The sequence below is a fragment of the Oryzias latipes genome, chromosome 18 (assembly GCF_002234675.1).
Source record: "Oryzias latipes chromosome 18, ASM223467v1".
NCBI classification, from domain to species: domain Eukaryota; kingdom Metazoa; phylum Chordata; class Actinopteri; order Beloniformes; family Adrianichthyidae; genus Oryzias; species Oryzias latipes.
Genome location: NC_019876.2, coordinates 13,615,173 through 13,635,374, shown reverse-complemented (window position 1 = coordinate 13,635,374; position 20,202 = coordinate 13,615,173). Strand labels below are relative to the sequence as shown.

Genomic DNA, 20,202 nt, shown 5'->3' with positions numbered 1-20,202 from the left:
CATTACAAAAAAATATAAAGAGTCATGTAAAACAAATTGTAATGATGACATAATAAAACATTAACATAAATTCCGCCTTTGCGGTCTTACTGTAAGGGTTTGCCCCGCCCACTCTAACAACCACAGACCAACCAAATCAATTGTTACATGTCAAGTACAGTTGTGGCAACAGTTTGAATTTATTTGTATTTGTTTGCTGTTTACTTTTAGAGAGCTAAGACCCGCTAACCTTTTGTGGCCTATTTTACCTAATAGTCTAAGTAATTGAGTTATCCACAATTGATTAAAATATATGTATATATGTTTTTTTGTTTTAAATAGAACACACATGTATTACAATTAAAACAAAAAAGTAACACATAATAAATAAACAAACAAATAAATAAAATAAAATAAAAATAAAGATTCTGCAAATGTTGCCGGAAATGTTATTTAGTGTTTTTGCATTTATTTCTCACGTGAGCGCTCTCGCGCCAGCAAGGTCCCGGAACTTCTCATCTGTGACTTCAAAATAAAACTCCAGGGGTTGTGTAACTGCATAAAGGAGCAAATTGATGAAACGCTCTGATTTCATACTTTGTTAGTCCTATTAGAAAGTGAATAAACATCATAATTTGGCCTTTTCCTGGCCAAGCATGTTAAAAGTTGAAATTGTTGTTGACAAATGCATGTTTTGAGATCTTATTTTGAAAGTCACCACCGGATAATAAATAGTAGCCAGTTTAATAGATGGTGCCGCGGCTGGTGTCATAGTCCAGTTTAGTGAGGTTCGGCGTTGCGTTAAAGCTTTATCCATTTCTGCAGGGTTTAGGAGCTTCTGCAGAACATTATGTGTGTCGTTTGTCAGGCTGTCGAAAATGAGAAAGTGGGAAATACGACTTTGAGCCGCTAGCCAAAGTTTACTTCCTGAATGGAAGAACTGGCGACTGTTTAGTTCATTGAAACTCGGATACATGGCGACTTAGTGACATAACAGGGCGCATCTTCTCCCGAAAGTACATTTTTCATCATATAAAAATAATAAAATGTCCCCTCCGGAGCCAGACGACACCACTCCATTGCTGCGGGATGATGCAAGCAGGTAAGAGCAGAGTTCAACTGGCAAACATTCAGCAGGGAGGTGTGAAGTTCACAGACCGTGAACTCGCCATGTCTCTTCTATATGCTTCCATGAAATGCTGTGGAAATAATCGTGTTTGTTTGCTAGTGATGGCTCCCAGGATGGGGACTACAGGAGCAGGTGGAGGTCCATCAGAGTCATGTACTTCACCATGTTCCTCAGCAGTGTTGGTGAGTTCACTCAGAACAAGCAAGTTAGTCCAACAAGTTTAACCAGAGGGGATTTAAGTCCTGTTGTCTGGAAAATATTACCCACCTAGTCAGGTTTAGCTGGTTTCTGTCATGTCAGTCCTGTTCTAAATGATGTCACATTTGGGCTGGTCGATCACTTTGAAACGTTAAAGGTCATAATTTGTATTATCAATAATAAACAACATCTGGATGAATCCCAAAGGTGCACAATTACTGAACGTGTAAGACATTTATCAACAGGGGATGCAAAAATGTAACGTGCTTTGGAAAGAAAAAAATGGTATTTGTCTTAATGATTTATCCCATTTTCAAAATATTCCTTTAAATTTAATTACTTTAAATCAGCAACTCCCATTTAAAGAGATGCTGCATCACTGTGAAAACTAAGATTAAAAAAGAAAAAAATCATCAATATTTTCTGGGTTTTTCTTTTTGTGTGTTTTCAGGATTCACCATTGTCATCACATCACTCTGGCCTTACTTAGAAAAGGTAAACGCATCATGCACTGTCACTACTTTGAAAAAGACACTGTATTTGAAGTCACACTCAAATCATCTTTAGATCTATTGTAAAAGTGTTCCCAGTGTGCTTTTAATTATTATGTTTTTAGGTCAAATTAAAAAGCCCGTCATTTTCTAGGGCGTAGTTTCTGCAGGGCAGCTGGATTTCATTCGAAATTTGCCTCTGAGTTGTGGGCAGGACTGTTGGTGGAGTAAGCCCGTCCCCAATTCCCCCCACCCATCTGTTTATGTGTTCTCCATCTAGCTCGCAGCCTCTCACAACCCAAATCTTACATTAGCGGTACAACAAAAACAACGAGCAACAACAGAGCTATCCAGCCGCATAGTTTTTAGCCAGATACCAGCTCAGACGAGGAAAAAAAAACATGGATTTGTCTCCAAGTGGACGCATCCGAATGGAGCGCAGCTGGGAGCTTGTGGTTGATTGTAGTTTGTACGTAAATACTGCAACATTTTTCGAACAGCGTTTTTTCATCTGCTCCTGATTCACTACAATTTAAATGGACAAAATACTCAGAAATTCAGTTTTAAGCTGAATTTTTTTTTCCAATATGTCGTCCATCATCAGAAAAATGCTACAAGATCATGTTAAAAACACCATTTTCATCAGAGTAACTGATAAAAACTAATAAAATGTTGAAACTTCTGTTCACAAAAGTATTGGTGATTCATTTACAGACAAGTAGAATTTACTCCAGAGCTACAAGTACATTTTTTTCTAAAACATTCGATTGGATGGCTGAATATTAGATGAAATCAATATAAACATTGCTTTAAAACCCTCTCCCAATTTTTAGAAATTCCTTTTGTAGTTTCTGACTATTCTGTATTTTTCTCATCTTAAAAATTCAAATCCAGAATTGATGAAATTCAATTATATTTATTTAATAAAACCAATATTTATTTAGTAAAATTGTTACATCTTATGATGAGTTTAGTTTGTAAATGAATAATAAGATGTATAAATGGCTATAAAACAAACACACTAGTCTTTAAAAACACAGACCTAACAACCATCACAATGAATCAAAGGAGGTTCGTCTCACCTGCTTTGTGCTCCTTGAAGGTGGACAGTGGTGCAGACGCCAGTTTTTTGGGCTGGATGGTGGCGGCTTACAGTCTGGGCCAGATGGTGGCCTCGCCCCTCTTCGGCTGGTGGTCCAATCACCGGCCGCGCAGAGAGCCGCTGGTGTGCTCCATCTTCATCAACCTGGCGGCAAACATCTACTACGCCTACGCTTACCTGCCGAAGACTAACAACAAGTACCACCTGTTGATGTCCAGAGCCTTTGTGGGCTTCGGAGCAGGTATTCAGTTATTTTTTTAGTTTATTTTTTTATTGCTTAGCCACACGGTGTTGAGTTATTGTCTTTTCAGGTAACGTTGCTGTGGTGCGGTCTTACGTTGCCGGAGCTACTTCACTGAGGGAGAGGACTGGCGCCATGGCGAACATGAGCGCCTGCCAGGCTCTGGGTTTCATCCTCGGACCCGGTACTCAGTTCACTGAGTGGAGTCATTATTTTTTCCTTTGAAATCCTCTTTAGGCTTAATTTTTATGAACATTTTTCCTGTCGTCGTGCGCGACAGCTTTGCAGGCGGGTCTGACCTTCATCGGTGAGGAAGGCATCACTGTGGACGTCATAAAGCTGCAGCTCAGCATGTACACGACCCCAGCACTACTGGCTGCTCTGTTTGGCCTCATCAACATCCTGCTTGTTGTCCTGGTGTTAAAGTGAGCGCACACTCCAGTCCTATTCTCTCACATTGAAAGCGCCTTTTTTTTAAATCATATTTTTCAATCATTTCTTTTATTCATGTGTTTTCGTTTTTTGTTTTATTCATTGTGCCTTTTTACCCCTTTCACAGAAAATGCATTAATGCAAGGCTGAATTTATGTCATATTACAGTTATTTAAAGGATTTATGCACTGAGAAAATTTATTCCAAAAGATGAGACAATCCAGATAAAACCCCCACAAAAATGAAAATGAAAGAAATATGTGATTACATTTATTAAACCTGTACTGTTAATTAAAAAAAAAAGCTGTTGAGAAACTGTTGTTAAAGACAACTAATACCACAAAAAAGTCAGGTTTTGTTTTTGTTTTGAGTAAAAAAACTTTCAGAGACTTTGGCTAAAATTGTCCACTTTCATCAGAGAGCATCGCGTGGATGAAGATGGAAAACAGATTCAAGCTATCAACTACACCTCTGAAGGTCTGTATGTCCACATGATTATAATCTGATCCTACAGTGAACCACATGCTGCTGATTAAAAACTTTGTTTGGTTTTTACAGCTCTTCAGATGTTTTTTCTCTTTTTTTGGGCTTCACGATACGAGGAAAACTTGAGTTGCGATATTAGTGATCAATATTGCGATGAAGATTTAACTTGCGATTAATGAACAAATAACAAAACAACCAAAAACATCCTTTTCATTTCACACAGTTTGATTCAAATAAGAACATGATTTAAATCAGACTCCAATTGACCCTTGTCTACAAAGGAGGTGGGTGTCTAACACAAAAGGGCTTCATCTGATTGGCTAACAATGTAAAAGAGTCCATTCGATTGGTCAAATGCATAAATCGATTTATTTGATTCACTAAATACTTCAAGATGCTGAAAGATTGTTTTAGTACATTAAAGGAACCATTTATCACACTTTTCTGCATCTTTTGCGGTATACGTATTAAAGCTTGATATCGTGATAACAATAAATTTTCAATTTATCGTGCCGGCTTTAAAGAAGAAGAAAAAAACTGAAGCTCTAATTTTTCTTGTTTTTCGTTCAAATGTTTTGTTTTATCCTTTGTGCTCCATTTTTGTGTGTGTGTTTTTTGTGTGCTGGCGACCTGCTCAGGGCTCCCACTTGGGGACCTGGCGACCTGTCCAGGGTCGCTCCTGAGACCCTGAAAGGGACAAAACGGAGGAAGAAAAAATGGCACAAAAAATTACCGCTAACAACACAAAACAAATTACTACACAAACCACAAAAAATGGCACAAAAAACAAAAATGTTGAGAGAAATAAAATACACATTGGCACGAAAAAAAATATCAGCGAGAAAAAAAACTTTTTAAGTGATGTGAAAGATGTTTTAAATTGATTTAAACTTCTTCCATGAATCAGAATGCTGGATTGCAAAAACAAATGCCTCACTGTCATTTCTGTTGTTAAAATGTTGTTTTGGGGCATTTAGATATTCCTTAGTAAAGTTCTTTTTAAGTCAAAGGATCTGAGGGATGGTGTGAGACATAAACGTTGTAGTATTTTACTATTAAATGGACTGTGTGGGTTTTTCTTAACATGTCTTCTCTTCTCTTCTCTGTAGATAGAGTTAATATTGAAGAAGATGAGCTGAGCATCGACCAGGTGGCCGTGCTCATCTCCAACATCTTGTTCTTCACGGTCATGTTCATCTTCGCCGTCTTTGAAACGTAAGTGTTTCTTTGAACCTCAAAAAGAACAGCGCGATGGCAGTGGCTGCTGGGGAACAAAAAAACAAAAAGGCCTGCCTGTTTGTTCTCCCTCAGAATAGCCACTCCTTTATCCATGGACATGTTCTCCTGGACGAGAAAGGAGGCGGTGCTTTATAACGGCATCATTATGTGTGCCATCGGGTTTGAGTCCATCCTGGTCTTTCTGGCTGTAAAAGCAGCTTCTCAAAGGTATGCTGTATCTGGATTTCTGCCGTTTGTCAAAGATTTTTAACATTTTATGTCGCCTCATCCTTTTGTCTTTTTCCGCCCGTGAGGTTTGGAGATCGTCCTGTGTTGCTCGCTGGCTTTGCTGTTATATTTTGTGGCTTTATCGTTTTGCTTCCATGGGGCAACCACTACCCCAAAATCCAGTGGGCAGGTATTTATTATTACTGTATATTTGCCCATATATGTAAATGTCAATTTATTGGTTGCTATTGACATCTTTATATTAAAAATAAAAATAGATTTCAACATTTGCACAGATTTTAAACATAGATTTTCCCTTTTTGACCCCCTTCTAACTGCAGACCTGAAAAACAACACACTAGTGGGTGAGGTTTCTAAGGCCGCATTAGCCTCCAACAATACATTTGAGCCAACAGGCTGCCCTTATGAGCAGACGTGGTGTCAGTATATTCCTGCCATTCACCTGGCTCAGTACATCTCCTCTGACATCCTGATCGGAGTGGGATACCCAGCATGCAATGTGATGTCCTACACGCTCTACTCCAAAATCCTTGGACCCAAACCTCAGGTAAGAAGGCCTTGGAGTGTAAAACAAAAACTGTTATTGTGTAAACTGGACTGACTCTTTCTTCAGGGGGTGTACATGGGCTGGCTGACAGCCTCTGGGAGCGGCGCCAGAACACTCGGTCCCGTCTTCGTCTCCCATGTCTACACCCTCCTGGGGCCTCGCTGGGCCTTCAGCCTCATCTGCAGTATGGTATTGGCCGCCATCATCCTTCTCACCTCAAGCTACCGCAAACTCGTCGCCTTTTCGGAGCGCCACAGAAGGATTGTCGAGTAACGGCTCCCTTTGGGGCGGAGCCAATGGAAGCATGCAACTCTTATTTGGCTGCATTTTATTTTATCGCCCGTTCCTAATAAAACTTCTGGTTACCGATTACCTTTTATGACTTGTGACTCAGGGTTTGAACCTTTAAACTTCATAGGAAGCGTTCCCTCGATGATGGACTCTAAAATACTGATGTTTGTTTCTCTTACCAGCTTTACCTGTAGCTGTTTAAAGCTGTGGGTTTTTCATTATTAAATTATTCAGAAAGTGATTTCTGGATGAGCGTATTGTCATAATTAAATTGAAATGTTTAAACTGAAATAAAACATTAAAACTCTTAAGTGAATTTCCTGTTTTATTTTTTTGCCATTCAACAACAAAAGGTAGACAGGATTTCATTGCAACGCAGTTTCTTTTTGTTTCTTCCTCTTTCAGGGTTTAATCACTTTGTCATTGTTGCCTTCTTTTTAATTTTATTTTTTTGAAACTTGGTTCTCCATCACTGCCATTAAGGTATTCCTGCTTCTTTGGCCACAGGCGGTATGCCAGTGAAGAACCAATGCTTTTGTTCAGGCATGCAACGTTTCAATTCAAGGTTTTCTTGCCATTTGCAGTAGATCGGAATTTTTCTTTGGCATCTGTCAAATCAGGGTGAATAAAGTAAGGACAAAAATGTAAAAGTAAATCAAATAAAGTAAAATTAGACAACAAAAGTATAAAATATAAATATGAGTAAATGTGAATATTGCAGCGTCCCAATCTATTCAGAAGAATTGTTGCACATGTGGAGTTAATTGTTTATTGCACTTAGTGTCCTAGCTGGATGGCATGTCGTATGATTCAGTTCAGTCTTCCCTCTCTGATGTCCTGTGCAGCATTCTGATTGCTGTTGGGAAGAAGCTGTTGAGGAAACGTGTGGTGTGTGCGTGGCCTGAGTCCACACACTGGATCAATGCGTGATTATCTATGTCGCTTTCCTCCTGCTGCGTTGTTTATAGAGGGTCCCCATGGATGGCAGGTTGCAGACAGACGCTCTTATCCTCCTTTGTCCTGAACTTATAAGTCTATTGTCTTTGCTCCTTGACAGACTTCTAGCACATTTTCAGCTGTTGATGCCAGGGCAAGGTTTCTAATGCCTGCAGCCTTTTAAGGACCCATATCCTCATGATGGACAGGCTCCAGTAGATTTAACCATCTGTTCATCAACCGCGGCATATTTGAACGTGACAGCCTTCGACTATACGATTCATAAAAGTTCTTACCTTTCAGAATTTGTCTCTTTTCTTCTTGTTTTCAGGAAAGACAACTTTTGGATGGCTCCTCATTTTAAAGAACCAATCCTGTGTAAGTTGTAAATGGCGTATACTTGTGTAGCGCTTCCCCACCTTCCTTGAAGGCCCAAAGGTCACAGTCCCATTCACCCATGCACACACGTATAAACGCACACTTTTTGGCGGCCTTACAATGGCGCCAGGCTCAATCACCAGTAACAATGTGGGGTTCGGTGACACAGGCGATCCTCCAATCAGAGATCAATCACTCACCAGCCCCGCCCCGATTTATTGAGGCAGTTCTGAAGGCAAAAGGCGATCCAATCCTAATAAAGTGGCTGGTGAATGTATATAAGGTTCGCTGAACTATAAGGCCCCACTTTGTAAGTAACATATAAAATACTGACTGATACTGCTAAAACGAATGTTACTGTGAATACTCCAACTCCCTTCAAAAAAAAAAAAACAGTCCGACACCGCCACGTTAACCATGTTGGTGTATTCCCAATAACACCCAGCCAAAGGTTTTGACAGAGCGTTGTGTACCTCTGTAAACCACTTCAACATCAGTAAGCACAACTAGAATGAATCCATATATAAGACACTCCAGATGATAAAGCCCATCGTGTTTCTTTGAAATACATTAAGGCTTTTAAGTGCACCTTATAGTGTGGATATAGTACGTTATATCACGGTACTGCAGAGTACAGTATTTCCTCATGCTATTGTTTATGTCTAATAGTAGTTTATGCTGGGGCTCACTCTCTGTCCTCTTCAGTGATGCAGTGATTTAGTTCTGCTCCATCAGCTGGTAAATATTCATTTACAGAATCGGCTGACTAGTAATCATCCACCACGGCAGGATTATTCTCCTCCCCTATCTGAACACTCTTCCACCTCAGAGTTTTTGCCAGGGAAAGTTTAATCACAGTGATAAAACGCTCAAATCTACTCTAAAATCCTTTTAGTTTTGGTTCATTTATTTTTGTTTCCGTTTGATCATTTCTGTTTAGATTTTGAACACGTCTGATAACTGAGCATAACGATGGTACAAACAAATTGATCTGGTTGGATCCTAAGAATTAATTTTGTTTAAGTCAAAGGAATGCGCATGCGTCAAAAAAGCGGGCCAGTCCCATCACTAAGTCCCGCCTTCTCTTCCGGCGTCACTAACAACAGTCATCAAGGCGCGGAAACGTGAGCGCAGGCGACGTTTAGAGGCAAGAATTTGCGCAGCAATGTAACATTGTACGTCATAAATTCTTCTATACAGTTAGACCGTGTCTGGACTGGACGTGTGCGACAAAACATGCAGGTATATACAGAAGAAACGGGTAAGAAAGCACTTGTTTTCACTTTTTAGAAAAGTTCGTAGTGACTAGCAAACAAGCTAGCTCGCTTCGCTTGGTGATTAATAACAAAATTTTACAGCTTCAGAATTTTTCCGAAGTAGCGTAACTATATTTATTGTTTCCCTTCTTTTCTATAGACGTTACGGATGTCCGCATGATAGTAAGTAAGCTTGTTGTATTAGCTCTCAAAAGCTCGTAAAACAATTCGATGTTTTGGTTATCCGCGGCTAACTTGGATGGGGCCTAGGAGGAGTAGCCAGTCTTTTTTTTTTTAATTAAAACTATTAAATTGATTAATTTCTACAGAAAACTCGACTGCCACGTCCATTTCCGGTTTAGCCTGACAACAGAGACGAATTATTACATCTATTTATAGTTGCAAACATCGTTTAATCCAAGAGCACGAGGCCCATAGGGTTCACCTTAACTGAACCCAGGAAACCTGGCGTTGGGTCAGAGATGTTTCCAGGAAAGAACCGAGACGGATAGATCATTTTGAACACGTCAGCGGTCATAGTTGTTAATTGGAAGCTTTATGAATAAGTCTGTCTGCCGCATCGCAACTCTGATATTATTAATGTGCAGGAACATTTGACTTTTTGTGTAGTATTTTTTTTATTTTATTTTTCCTTTTTTATACATAAAAGTTATGTTTTTTGTGTGTTTTTTTTTTCTCTACGATGGAAGGAATTTTTTATAAAGAAAATTATTGCGTTTCTGTGTATTTCTTTATTGAAATCTTCAGGAGCAGACGAGAAATCTTAGCTAAGCTAGGTGAGTACTTGGCTGTAAGCTAGCAGGACAGAGTGTAAACAAAGGGATCAAAGGGGAATGAGGACAAACTTATTACTCTGTGGCAACTCAGAGCCAAATGTCTGAACCACTGCAGCTCTGCAGAAACTATATGTCCTTGAAAACGACACAGACGTTTTGATTTCAGGTTAAAAGGGCATAATCATGATTTTTTTTTTTTTTAAAAACCTACAGGGATCACAGAAAACAGACCAAAAGTCGATGATCTATCAATCAGACATGTTCCTATTAAAAAAAAAAAAAAAAAAATTAAATATAATTTGTCACGAAATGTAAGCAAGCCCTGAAGCTTTCCTTTGAACAGACCAGACAAAACTGGAGGTCAAATTAACGGCATACATGTCATAGATAGTCATAGATACGGGTTGATAGCAGCGGTTGCCAGAATGGTTATGTAACAAAGTATTAAGTTAAAGGTTGGGTCACTATTTTTCTGACTGGTTTCATAAGTTTGCTTTTCTTTTTTTTTTTACAATGCTTTTTTGAACAACGACTAATAAGATATTTCAGTGATCCTGCTTTTATCATCAGAAAGGTGCCTTGATTTTGTTAACACTTGTGTTTGGTGCTGGAAACATTTTCTAAATTGAATATTTTTGTTTATAGTTTAAGATAAATCAGATTAACAATATAATACTTGCCATGCTACTTTACCCTCTTTTCTTTACCTCAATTGTTGTAGTTTACTTCCTCTATCTTTTTTTTTTTTGCTTGAGCTTTACATTGCATTACATTAAAGTCCCACTAAGGTCTTATTTCGATCTATATTCAAATTGTTCCATGTGGGTCTTTGTTTTTAAAAATTGTGATAATACTGTTTTTAGCCAAAATCAAAAAACAATGTCATTTTCTAGGACATAGTTTCTGCAGAGCGCCAGTAATCCGAGTTGTGGAAGGGACTGTTGGCACAGACTAATCCTGTCCTCATTTCCCTGTTTTTTACACTCTTTGCTGCTAACTAACAACCCATCACCCCCCAATCAAGCATTAGCGGTGCAATCAAAATGGCGAGTAATATTTGAGCGATCCAGCTGTGAAGTTTTGAGCCAGAAGCCGACTCAGACGAGGAAAACGAAACAATATGATTTGTCTGCAAGTGGATGCCTCAGAATGGAGCAGAGCAGGGAGCCTGGGGCTTTCCATGGTTGGTTTTATGCCACAAATATAATTTTATTTTTAAATGGCATTTTTTTCATCAGCTCCTCAACAATTCGACATAAAGAAATACTCACAAATACAGTTTTTAGCTTAATTTTCTTTATAGATGTCCTCCATCATCAGAAAAATGCTACAATAACATGTTCAAAACTCCAAAAACAGGATCTTCATCAGAGTGGGTCTCTAATCACATCGAAACTAGTGTAGGAATGCACTGGTCTAACATGTTTGTAAAACTTAACCTAGAACTGGAATGTTTCTGTTGTAAATAATTTTTAAATTATTATGATACCACCTTATTTGTTTACATTTACTTGTATTTATTGTTTTCTATTTTCTTTTTATGATTACAAGCTGCCATGGTAACGTCCAAATTGTCCACGTGTGGGATGAATAAAGTGATTCCGAATAGAAACTTATGGGCTGTCTTGGTGGAGTTCTGGATAAAGGAAAATGAAACCTGGGGGCAGCTTTGTTTGTTAGCTTGCAGTGTCAGAGGCACAGCTTTGGGAACATGGCAAATGTTTGTTCAGTCGGTGCCGTATAGAAGCAGGATGGGGGTCAAGTCCAGAACAAACTAACGGGATGACTGGAAGACTCTCATTCAGATCTTTTTCTCCTCCTCAGCGCAGTGTTTTGGACTTGTTTGACACCCGTCCTCACATGCAAAGAATTATTAGATGTGGCCTTATGGGTAAGAAGATGACCTCTTTTATTATGCCTCAAATCTCTGCATTTTCTCTCTATTTTACAAGCATTAAAGTTGTATAAGGTGTTACATTTCAAATCTTTTCTTTCTTACAGACTTTGATTATGATGAAAATATAGATATTGATGATTATGACGACTGGACGGGCAGTCAAAGCAGTTTTCATGGGTTCTCAAATAGTGGTAGAGTTGTAGGGGGGAGCCATACAGGGAGACCCGGCTTTGTTTATCTTCCCGCTCTGCATTATGCTGCTTCTAGCCGAAGCCCTTCCTGTCCACCCGCTGTGAAAGTTCAGGCAAAGGAGAGCGTAAGTTCACTTCTAGAAAGTCCATCAATCGCATTTGGATTTGGTTGATTTGAATGTGAGGATGTTTGTTGTAACAGGATACTGAAAGGAAAGCCAGACTACTACAAGAGGCTAAAAGAAACAAAGAAAAGGCTGAGAAGAAGCGACTTAAGAAACAGGCGAGTGCTGCTCTGTCCATCATGAACTGTTGAAATGTGTATAAAAGTCAACACTCACGTTTTGTCTTTTTTATTCCTTAACAGAAACGAAAGCTGAGAAAACAAATGGAGAAGGAGAAACAAAATCCCACCAAAGAAGATGAGGTAATGGCGATGAGGAGGGCGATGTTATGTTTCAGGATTTATCCTAAAGACAGTAGACGAGAACTGGACAGAGTGATGCTACGTTCACACCGAGCATGTGACGCGCGTCCACCACCTGCAGCTGGAAGAGGCGTGGTGCGGAATATCCGAGCGCTTTAAAATCTTCTTCCAGGCCTTTTTTTCTCTCAGCTCTATTCCGATATATGAAATGCTTGGTGTTGTATAATTCCAGCTGGGCACAAACCGCAATAATTCATTTCTGTTTCATGATCAATTTTCCAACGGTTGGCACTTCAATGAATTGAAAGCTGCTAAACCCGAGTCCCCGATTGGTCGAAGTTCAGCCTGGTTCAACTTTGAACACACGTTCAATGGCAACCACTCTCGCCAATCAGGAGTAAGCTTGTTCGAAAGCCACGCCCCTACCACTTGAAAGCGAGAGAATCTGTCAAACATTTTGTTCGTTTGGCGTGTTTGGAACGTCCAGTTCTCATATACAGTCAATGATTGATCTGCAAACTCACTGGAAGGGTTTGATAATGACGAGGATTTTTGTGTCGTTCAGAATAAAGACGAAGGGGGACGCTCAAAGTCGGAGGAGGACAAATGCGTTCAAGAAGAATCAAAGGAAGAGGCCACCTCCCGCGATAAACAGGCTGCAGCTAGAGATACAGATAGTGACAGCGACAACACCGAACATGAATCTAGTGATGAAGATGGCGACTCTAAAGTCGACTCAGAGGTATCCTTGGAGTATTTTGCACAAAATATTAATAAATGACAGAAATCTAAATGCAGGATTCTTGTAGCACTTTACGGATTTGTTATATTTTAGATTACCTTGAAATAGTTGTCGATCTTACTTTTCAATTTGTACTGATATGTAACTGTTTTGAGGAACTGGATATGACGAGTAGCTTTGTGAGCAAAGCCGCTCTGATAGCGAAACGCCAATTGGAGCAGAATCCAAGAGCCGAGAAGAAGAAGAATCCCGACAAAGAAAGGCCTAAAAACGCTGCAGCTGAGGAGCTCAAGGTTCCACATATAAATACCTTTCCCCTTGTTGCACATTTTCCTGGATTTGTAATTGTTTTTGGTCTGTTTGACACCTTTGTTTTGTCTGTTCAGGACTGTAGCTCCAGCTTGGAGGACAACGTTAAAATAAGCACCGAGTTTGCAAGTAAGTCACCCTTAAATCAAGCCTCCTCTCTTCACATGCAAACGATCAAATCTGGAATTTGTACAATCTTCTCTTTGCAGTTTTAGGAAATAAGTTTGCCAATGGCGGAGACTATAATATGGCGGTGAAGTATTTTACACATGCAATCAAGTTCAACCCTAAAGAGTTCAAGTAAGAGGCTCTCTTAAACGCACAGAGGAGGAGTGCTGGCTGTTTGGGTAACGCCGCCGCTGTGTTTGGCTCACAGGCTCTTCGGCAATCGGTCGTTCTGTTATGAGAAGCTGCTAGAATACGACAAAGCTCTGACCGACGCCGAGATCTCCCTTGACATCAGCCCGGACTGGGTTAAAGGCCTGTATAGGAAAGGCCGAGCTTTGGCAGGACTTAAGGTGAGAAGACCCAAACCTAGAGCTGAGTGTGTTTCATGTTGTGCGTCTGGTTACTTCTGTAGCTTCAGAGGCCAAATTTCTGTTGGTTTATGCCCTCCCTGCTGCTTATCAGCAGCTGCAGATGCATGAAAGTGCGTGATCAGTTAAAAGTCCTAGCTACAGTTCCGGTTGCTCTGACTTTGATTACTTTGGCCTTCTGGTTTAGCAAGTTAATTAATAACAAGATGGAAAGTCAAAAGGTAATGACTTGTTATGCATTTCTCTCATTCTCTCTCCTTGCAGAGGTATGAAGAAGCTGCTCAGGCCTTCAAGGAGGTTCTCAAACTGGAAAGCTCGTATGCTGAAGCTGCCCAGGAGCTTTTGCGGATGCAGATGATACAACTAATGGTGCGTTGGATTTGGGGCTTTTAGGCAGTAGCAGGTTATGAAGCTGTGCCTTTTCTGCTCGGTCATAGAAGGTTTTCCTGCAGAGGTTGATGCCCGTCTAGTGTCGTTTAAGGCTTTGCTTAAATACAAACAAGACCTTCAAACATAATAAATGCCATCCAAGCATGAGCTGAGCTGTGTTTCAAAACCATTGACTGTATACGAGAACTGGATTTCACCCACAGAAAATGACTTCCTGTTTCAACAAAATACAGGGAATTCAGCCGTCATGGATGTCATCATGTTGGAACCAGATGACATCAGTAAGCCGTAATTGGCCCGAATCTTAGTCTTAGTCAACGTTCCTATGGCAACCACTCTCACTAATCAGGAGTGAGCTTGTTGGAAATCCACACCCCTACCACTTAAATCCCAATCTGTCAGACTTTTGGAACGTTCCACTGGCATCTGATTGGTTAGTCTATGGCTCCAACAGCGGCGTCGGTCTTGCCAAAAAATTGTCCACTTTATTTATTTTAGTCCTGTGAATTCACTTACAAGTGATGGAAAAACGCCCACAAATTCATCACCGGCTCTGTTTTTGCTGATTTGAAGAATTTTAAAGTTTAAAATGACGATGACTCTTATTTAGAACGTAAGTTATACTCTTGTATTGAATTGTTATAAACATAATATTTTTTTAAATGTATTCTGCAAATGTTGAATAAAAGTAAATGTCCACTTCATTTGAGGCATTTTAACACACGGTCCAGTTCTCATTTACAGTCAATGGTCAAAACCAGAACAGAAAAGTAGAGATTTAACCTTTAAGCTTTAGATCTTCCAGGACGTGATGGAGACGCATTGTTAAGGAATTGTGTGAATGTTTCCTTGCAGCAATATGGTTTTACTCGGGAGCAGAGCTCGAACGCTTTAATTATTCACGGGACGGTCCACAAAGCCTTAGAGGCCCTGTCCAAACTCACCTGTAATCCAGGTGAGTCTTCCATCTTCACTGTGGACATTATCGTGTCACCTTCTGCTTTTTGGTCTAAATCTTCCCTCTGCTGGTTTTCAGAAGCTATTCGGAACGGGACCCCCCCACCAGCTCAAGTAGCAAACGTCAACGGAGTTTCTCCCATCCTGTCGGCCAATAGAATTCACTCGCCTCGCGCTGCGTCTCCAAAGGCCAAAGAGCCGCTTTTAAAAACCAACCATGACGCACCGCCTTCCCAGAATCAATCAACTCCACCAATGAAGGATGAGGAACGACGGCAACAACCCCCACTGTGAGTTCTGATGCCCCTCCAAGCCTGAAAGCCCATCAAAATCCAGATTTGTGCTGTTCCACTTGAACTAACGAGACTTTTTCTCCATAATTTACTTGAACATTAAAACATTTAGTCATGAAAATAATCATTTTGGGAACACAAAGAACCCATCCGTGCAAACATAAAAGGATTTACAGCATTTTCATTACATACTCAATCATTTAGAGGAGGAGAAATGTATAATCAAGGATTTCTGCCCAGCCCGAATTACACAACACCAAGTCTTTCATACAGAGCCATCTAGTGGACAGTGGTTAAAAAGGAAATAAAAACAGTTTCTCTGATTTTTATTTCCTTTTTAACCACTGTCCCCTAGAGGGTTCAGTACTTCCATGTATCTGAAAAGAGCCGCAAAAGCCTCTTCCGCCTGTAGGGGGCGACATGCGCTATGGAGAGAGCTGAACCTCTTGCGCTTTGTGGCCAGTAAGTGCCAGTATGTGATGGTGTGGAAACCTTTCCTTTTTTTTTCCTCACAGGGAACTGTTTCCGGTCTGGGTTGGAAACCTGGTTTACCCGGTAACCGAGGCCGAGATCACCAACGTGTTTAACAAGTACGTTGTGTCATTTGAAAGCGTTTTTCTTTCTGTGCTCGAACCATGTTGAAGTCTGTGCTTGTCCAGATGTGTCAATAATGGGTAACTGTTGTGCCGCCGCAGGGCTGGACCCGTACATAGTGTGAAGATTCTGCAGTTCAAACGCTGTGCCTTTGTCAACTTTCCAAAGCAAGAGCATTGTAAAGAAGCAATCCAACGCTTGCATGTGAGTGTGGAGATTTCACCTACAGGCTGACGGGAAGATCAGCTTTGTCTGTTTTAGTTACACAAATGGAAAAAAAGTTTTCATGTATTTATTCTCAAGCTTTGTTGTACTTTTTAAAAAAGTTTTTAAAAGCTGTAAACTGGCACCTTTTAGGCAGGCTCCATGTATGTAACCAAATCTGTTGGATAAAATCTTCCTCAAATGTGTTAAATGCAACATTAGACTGGAATTTCTTTTTTTTTTTTTTTTTTTGTTAAAGAAAGCCCAACAGTCGTACTCTATCATTTCTTTATTTATTGTTAGTGCAGTGCTTCTCAATTATTTTTTGCCAGGCCCCTCCTAGGAAAAAGAAAATGCGGCAGGAGTTCATTAGAAATTCACCTCTGAGTTGTAGGCAGGACTGTTGGCACGATTAAGTCTGTCAATCTCTCTCTCAAAAACATTTATGGATCTATTTGTCTACAAGTAGATGCATCAGAATGGAGACTCTGCAGGTTTTTCATCTGCTCCTGATTCATCCCGTTTTGAATAAAGAAATCCTCAGAAATGCAGTTTTAACCTTGAATCTTTTCGTATAGTAAATTGTAGCATTTTTCTCATGAAGGAGGACAAGAAATGTAACACGAAAACAGCGTTTTTGAGTATTTCTTTATTCAAACTGATTAATCAGGAGCAGATAAAAACCTGCGGGTTGAAAAAGCTCAGGTTTGTCTGCTCCGCTCCATTCTGATGCATCCACCGGCAGACGAATAGACCCATTAACGTCTTTATTTTCTCTGACTGAGCTAACATCTGTCTCCAAACTGTACAGCTGGATATCTCCACTGTTGCTCGCCGTTTTTTCTTTTTGCTACACCAATGTCAGCTTGGGGTTGTGAGAAGCTACAAGCTAACAGGAAAGAGTGTAAACGAAGGCATGCTGGGATATCCGTGTAGGGCTACCTCCGCCCACAACCCAGAGGTGAATTTCTAATAAAGTCCTGCTGCGCTGCAGAAACTATGTCTTAAAATGACCCAGGCTCTTTACATTCTTTACTAAAATCTGCATAATAATCAAAAGACCACTGGGAATGCAAGAGAGAAAACTAGAGTTGATGGCGGACTTCCAGAAAAATCTTGAGTTGAACTCACAGAACAGTCGATAGATTCTGTTGTAGAGAAACTCTGCCTTAGAATCCGCTAGAATTATGTAAATAGTTGCAGAGCTGCGGCAACAGTGGAGCAAAAGCTCTGGAGTTAAAGGGTTAAGGTTGCAGCTAAACGCAGATCTAAACGACAAACTGTCTCCTTCTTTTTAGGGTTTTATGCTGAATGGCATGAAGATAGCGGTCAGATACCCAGACAGGATCCCTGCAGGAATGGGTATTTCCAAATCTGCACTAAAGGCTAAAGATCTGCAGGAGGAGAACCCCAGGTTAGTGTTTTTAGTTCCTTTAAAACCTGAAAGGAAGTTTGCTTCCAGTCTTTACCAGTGTTGGCTTTATGCTCAGTATAATAAAAAAAATAATTTTTTGGTGTCTGCAGTGACATTTTTTTTTTTCAAATCAGGGTTGGCTTAAAATGAATGAAGAAAAAATTTTACACTCAAAAGTTACACAAAAATAATATAAAAAAAGAAAATAGAAAATTTGTTAAATATGGTTATTTTTTAAATTAAAAGAAATTTTTAATGTTTGTACAAACAGATTTGTTACTTAATTGGAAAAAAGAACAAATAGAAAAATGTTTATTTGTATTTTCAACTTTAGTTTTTTCCTTTTTCTTCCTCTTTGCCTTCATTTCTTTATTTAGACTTTTCGTTTTCTGTGTTGAATGTACTAATTGTACGTTGAGCTTATTGGCTCCCGGGAAGTGATTGACATGGGGGGGGTGGAGGTTACGGTGGTGATATCCCTGCTGAACGTCAGTGGAAGGATATTGAAGCAGAAATGATGTAACAGGAAAAAACAAAAGTTGAAAAGACAAAACGGCAGCTTTTTTCATTTTAATACAGTTTTAACGTTTTTTTTTAACTCAAATAATTTCTTCAAAATTTCTATATATTTTTTAAGTTTCATAGGTGTAATTTCAATTTTAAAATACTTAAAAAACGACTTTTTTAAATGAACAATCTGTTTTTTGTTTTGTTCATTCTCTGAAATACAGATTTATCAGAAAGAACATGAATTTATATTTTCATCCAGCAGGTGGCAGTATTCCCTCGTTTTTACAGTTTAACCATTTGACTGAAAAATAAAAAAAGACAGAAAAGTTTGATTCAAATGCAGCTTATCATCCACTGACTGCAGGCAAGGGAGGTTTCCTGCTGTGGACGGGAAGCCTTTCCGTCCTTTCAGACCTCCGGACCGCCGCGGCGCCACCTAAAGGGAAGAAACGACGGCTTCAAGCAGCTGAGCGCTCTGTCGAAGAAACCCTCCTGTGCCATTTAGGATGTGCTTTCACGCCTTTTCTTTCGGAAGTGTTACCAAAATGATTGTTCAGCTGCATAAATGTCTTCACGGAAAGGTAGACATTATCAGTATCGACCAAAACGTATCCTATATTTGCGAGGAATTATCAATAAGCTTGACAAAATGTGCACAAAAGCCAGAAGTTTTTCTTTTTTTCTTTTTTTTTTTTACAAATACTCGTATTGTTTAATTCATGAAGCCGCCCCAGTGTTGTATTTTTGGAGGAAATGTCCAATAGTAATAAACAATAATAATTCTAAATTGCTTATAGAAATGCTCCCCCTGCAGGCTGAACAGAGAAGTACAACAGTTATGTTCTTGATTATATTAATAGAACCTGAATGTGGCCTGTAACTCTTACATTGTGTTTTTATTCATTCAAAGTTTTTGACTTAATGTTTTAATAGGTTTTTCAAAATAAAAAAAGTGGCCGTTTATTTGCTTGTTCATCCTCAGCTGCTTTCTGACTTCTTCTCCAGAGCTTAATCGTGAGGATGTCGCTCATGAACCCTTAATATGAGAAGAAACTTACTCTGTGACCGTTTCTGCTGCATCTTCATAATAAACTTCATATTGTCCATTTAAAGACTGGATAGAAGTTTTGCTTTTCAGAACTCCAAAAGCCAGTGGAGGAAAGACGTATTTGCTCCTTTACTGATTTTGTAGGTTTGTCCACTTCAAAGGAAGCTGACTGTCTGTCATCTTAATGATGGGTTATTTAAATAGTGAGAGATGGAAAATCAAGAAATCGACTTCAAAGAATTAAAATTTATTTGCCTTTCATTTAAGGAAAAAAGTATTTGAACCCTCTTGCACTTTGTGGCCAAACCCTTAGTAGCAGCACAGAAGTCAGATGTTTCTTGTGGTTGATGATCAGGTTTCTGCACATAACAGGAAGAATTTTGGTCACCATTTTCTTACAAATGACTTCTAAAATCATCAAGAGTTGGTGGCTGTTGCTTAGCAACCCTGAGCTTCAGCTCTCTCCATAGGTTTTTCTTTAGGACTGAGGTCTGGGGACTGGCCGGACCACTCCATGACCTTGATGTGCTTCTTCTTCAGCCATTCATTACGTGGTTTCCTTTGCTGTTTGTCTTGAGTCATGATCCATTTTAGGTCTCCTGGCTTAAGGAGGGATGAAGCTTCTCCCTAAGCATTTAATAGCAGATGGCTCCGCCCATCCTCTCATCGTTACGGTGAAGTAGTCCTGTGCAGTCAGACATCCCCAAAGCATAATGCTTCTACCTCCATGCTTGACAATGGGAATGGAGTTCTTGGGGTCATAGGCAGCATTTCTCTTCCTCCAAACATGATTGGTTGAGCTCCATTTTGGTCTGATCTGACCACATGACCTTCTCCCAATCTCTATTTACAGCTGCTTTCCTCTGACTTCAGCTTCGGGAAAGGTACAAGAGTGATTTAAGTCCCACACACCACATCAGGAAGATTTATGTTAAGGAGCGCTCACAGGCACAAGCCTAT

At 39.7% G+C, this 20,202-nt stretch overlaps 2 protein-coding genes across 5 annotated transcripts; both read left to right on the top strand.

Annotated features, from left to right (window-relative positions):
• Positions 1-712: 712 nt before the first annotated feature.
• On the top strand, positions 713-6,674 carry mfsd8 (major facilitator superfamily domain containing 8). Its single transcript, XM_004084589.4, has 12 exons — positions 713-1,081; positions 1,208-1,290; positions 1,758-1,801; positions 2,900-3,140; positions 3,211-3,324; positions 3,421-3,565; positions 3,991-4,049; positions 5,168-5,273; positions 5,370-5,504; positions 5,591-5,694; positions 5,846-6,072; positions 6,139-6,674. The coding sequence occupies exons 1-12, from the start codon at positions 1,026-1,028 to the stop codon at positions 6,343-6,345; spliced, it is 1,521 nt and encodes a 506-aa protein (XP_004084637.1). The 5' UTR covers positions 713-1,025; the 3' UTR covers positions 6,346-6,674.
• Positions 6,675-8,766: 2,092 nt separating this feature from the next.
• LOC101161853 (protein STIP1 homolog) lies at positions 8,767-19,306 on the top strand. 4 transcript variants are annotated; one of them, XM_004084591.4, is made up of 18 exons: positions 8,767-8,938; positions 9,094-9,116; positions 11,555-11,621; positions 11,732-11,943; positions 12,021-12,101; positions 12,186-12,245; positions 12,811-12,987; positions 13,143-13,280; positions 13,374-13,425; positions 13,506-13,596; positions 13,673-13,814; positions 14,097-14,201; positions 15,078-15,177; positions 15,259-15,469; positions 15,988-16,062; positions 16,168-16,270; positions 17,569-17,684; positions 18,559-19,306. In XM_004084591.4, exons 1-18 carry the CDS (start codon positions 8,914-8,916, stop codon positions 18,632-18,634), a joined length of 1,854 nt encoding a protein of 617 aa, XP_004084639.1. In that variant the 5' UTR covers positions 8,767-8,913; the 3' UTR covers positions 18,635-19,306. The 4 variants fall into 4 exon arrangements, with proteins under 4 accessions (XP_004084639.1, XP_011491168.2, XP_011491169.2 ...); XM_011492866.3 differs by having other exon boundaries at positions 8,768-8,919; XM_011492867.3 differs by lacking the exon at positions 9,094-9,116 and having other exon boundaries at positions 8,768-8,919.
• The last annotated feature ends 896 nt before the right edge of the window (positions 19,307-20,202 follow it).

Coding starts and splice junctions, on each gene's coding strand:
- LOC101161853 (XM_004084591.4), top strand. CDS start 8,914: ATGCAGGTATATACAGAAGAAACGG. Junction 13,815..14,096: donor GAGCTTTGGCAGGACTTAAG/GTGAGAAGACCC, acceptor CTCTCCTTGCAG/AGGTATGAAGAAGCTGCTCA. Junction 15,178..15,258: donor CAAACTCACCTGTAATCCAG/GTGAGTCTTCCA, acceptor GCTGGTTTTCAG/AAGCTATTCGGAACGGGACC.
- mfsd8 (XM_004084589.4), top strand. CDS start 1,026: ATGTCCCCTCCGGAGCCAGACGACACCACTCCATTGCTGCGGGATGAT. Junction 3,325..3,420: donor GGGTTTCATCCTCGGACCCG/GTACTCAGTTCA, acceptor CGTGCGCGACAG/CTTTGCAGGCGGGTCTGACC. Junction 4,050..5,167: donor TATCAACTACACCTCTGAAG/GTCTGTATGTCC, acceptor TCTTCTCTGTAG/ATAGAGTTAATATTGAAGAA.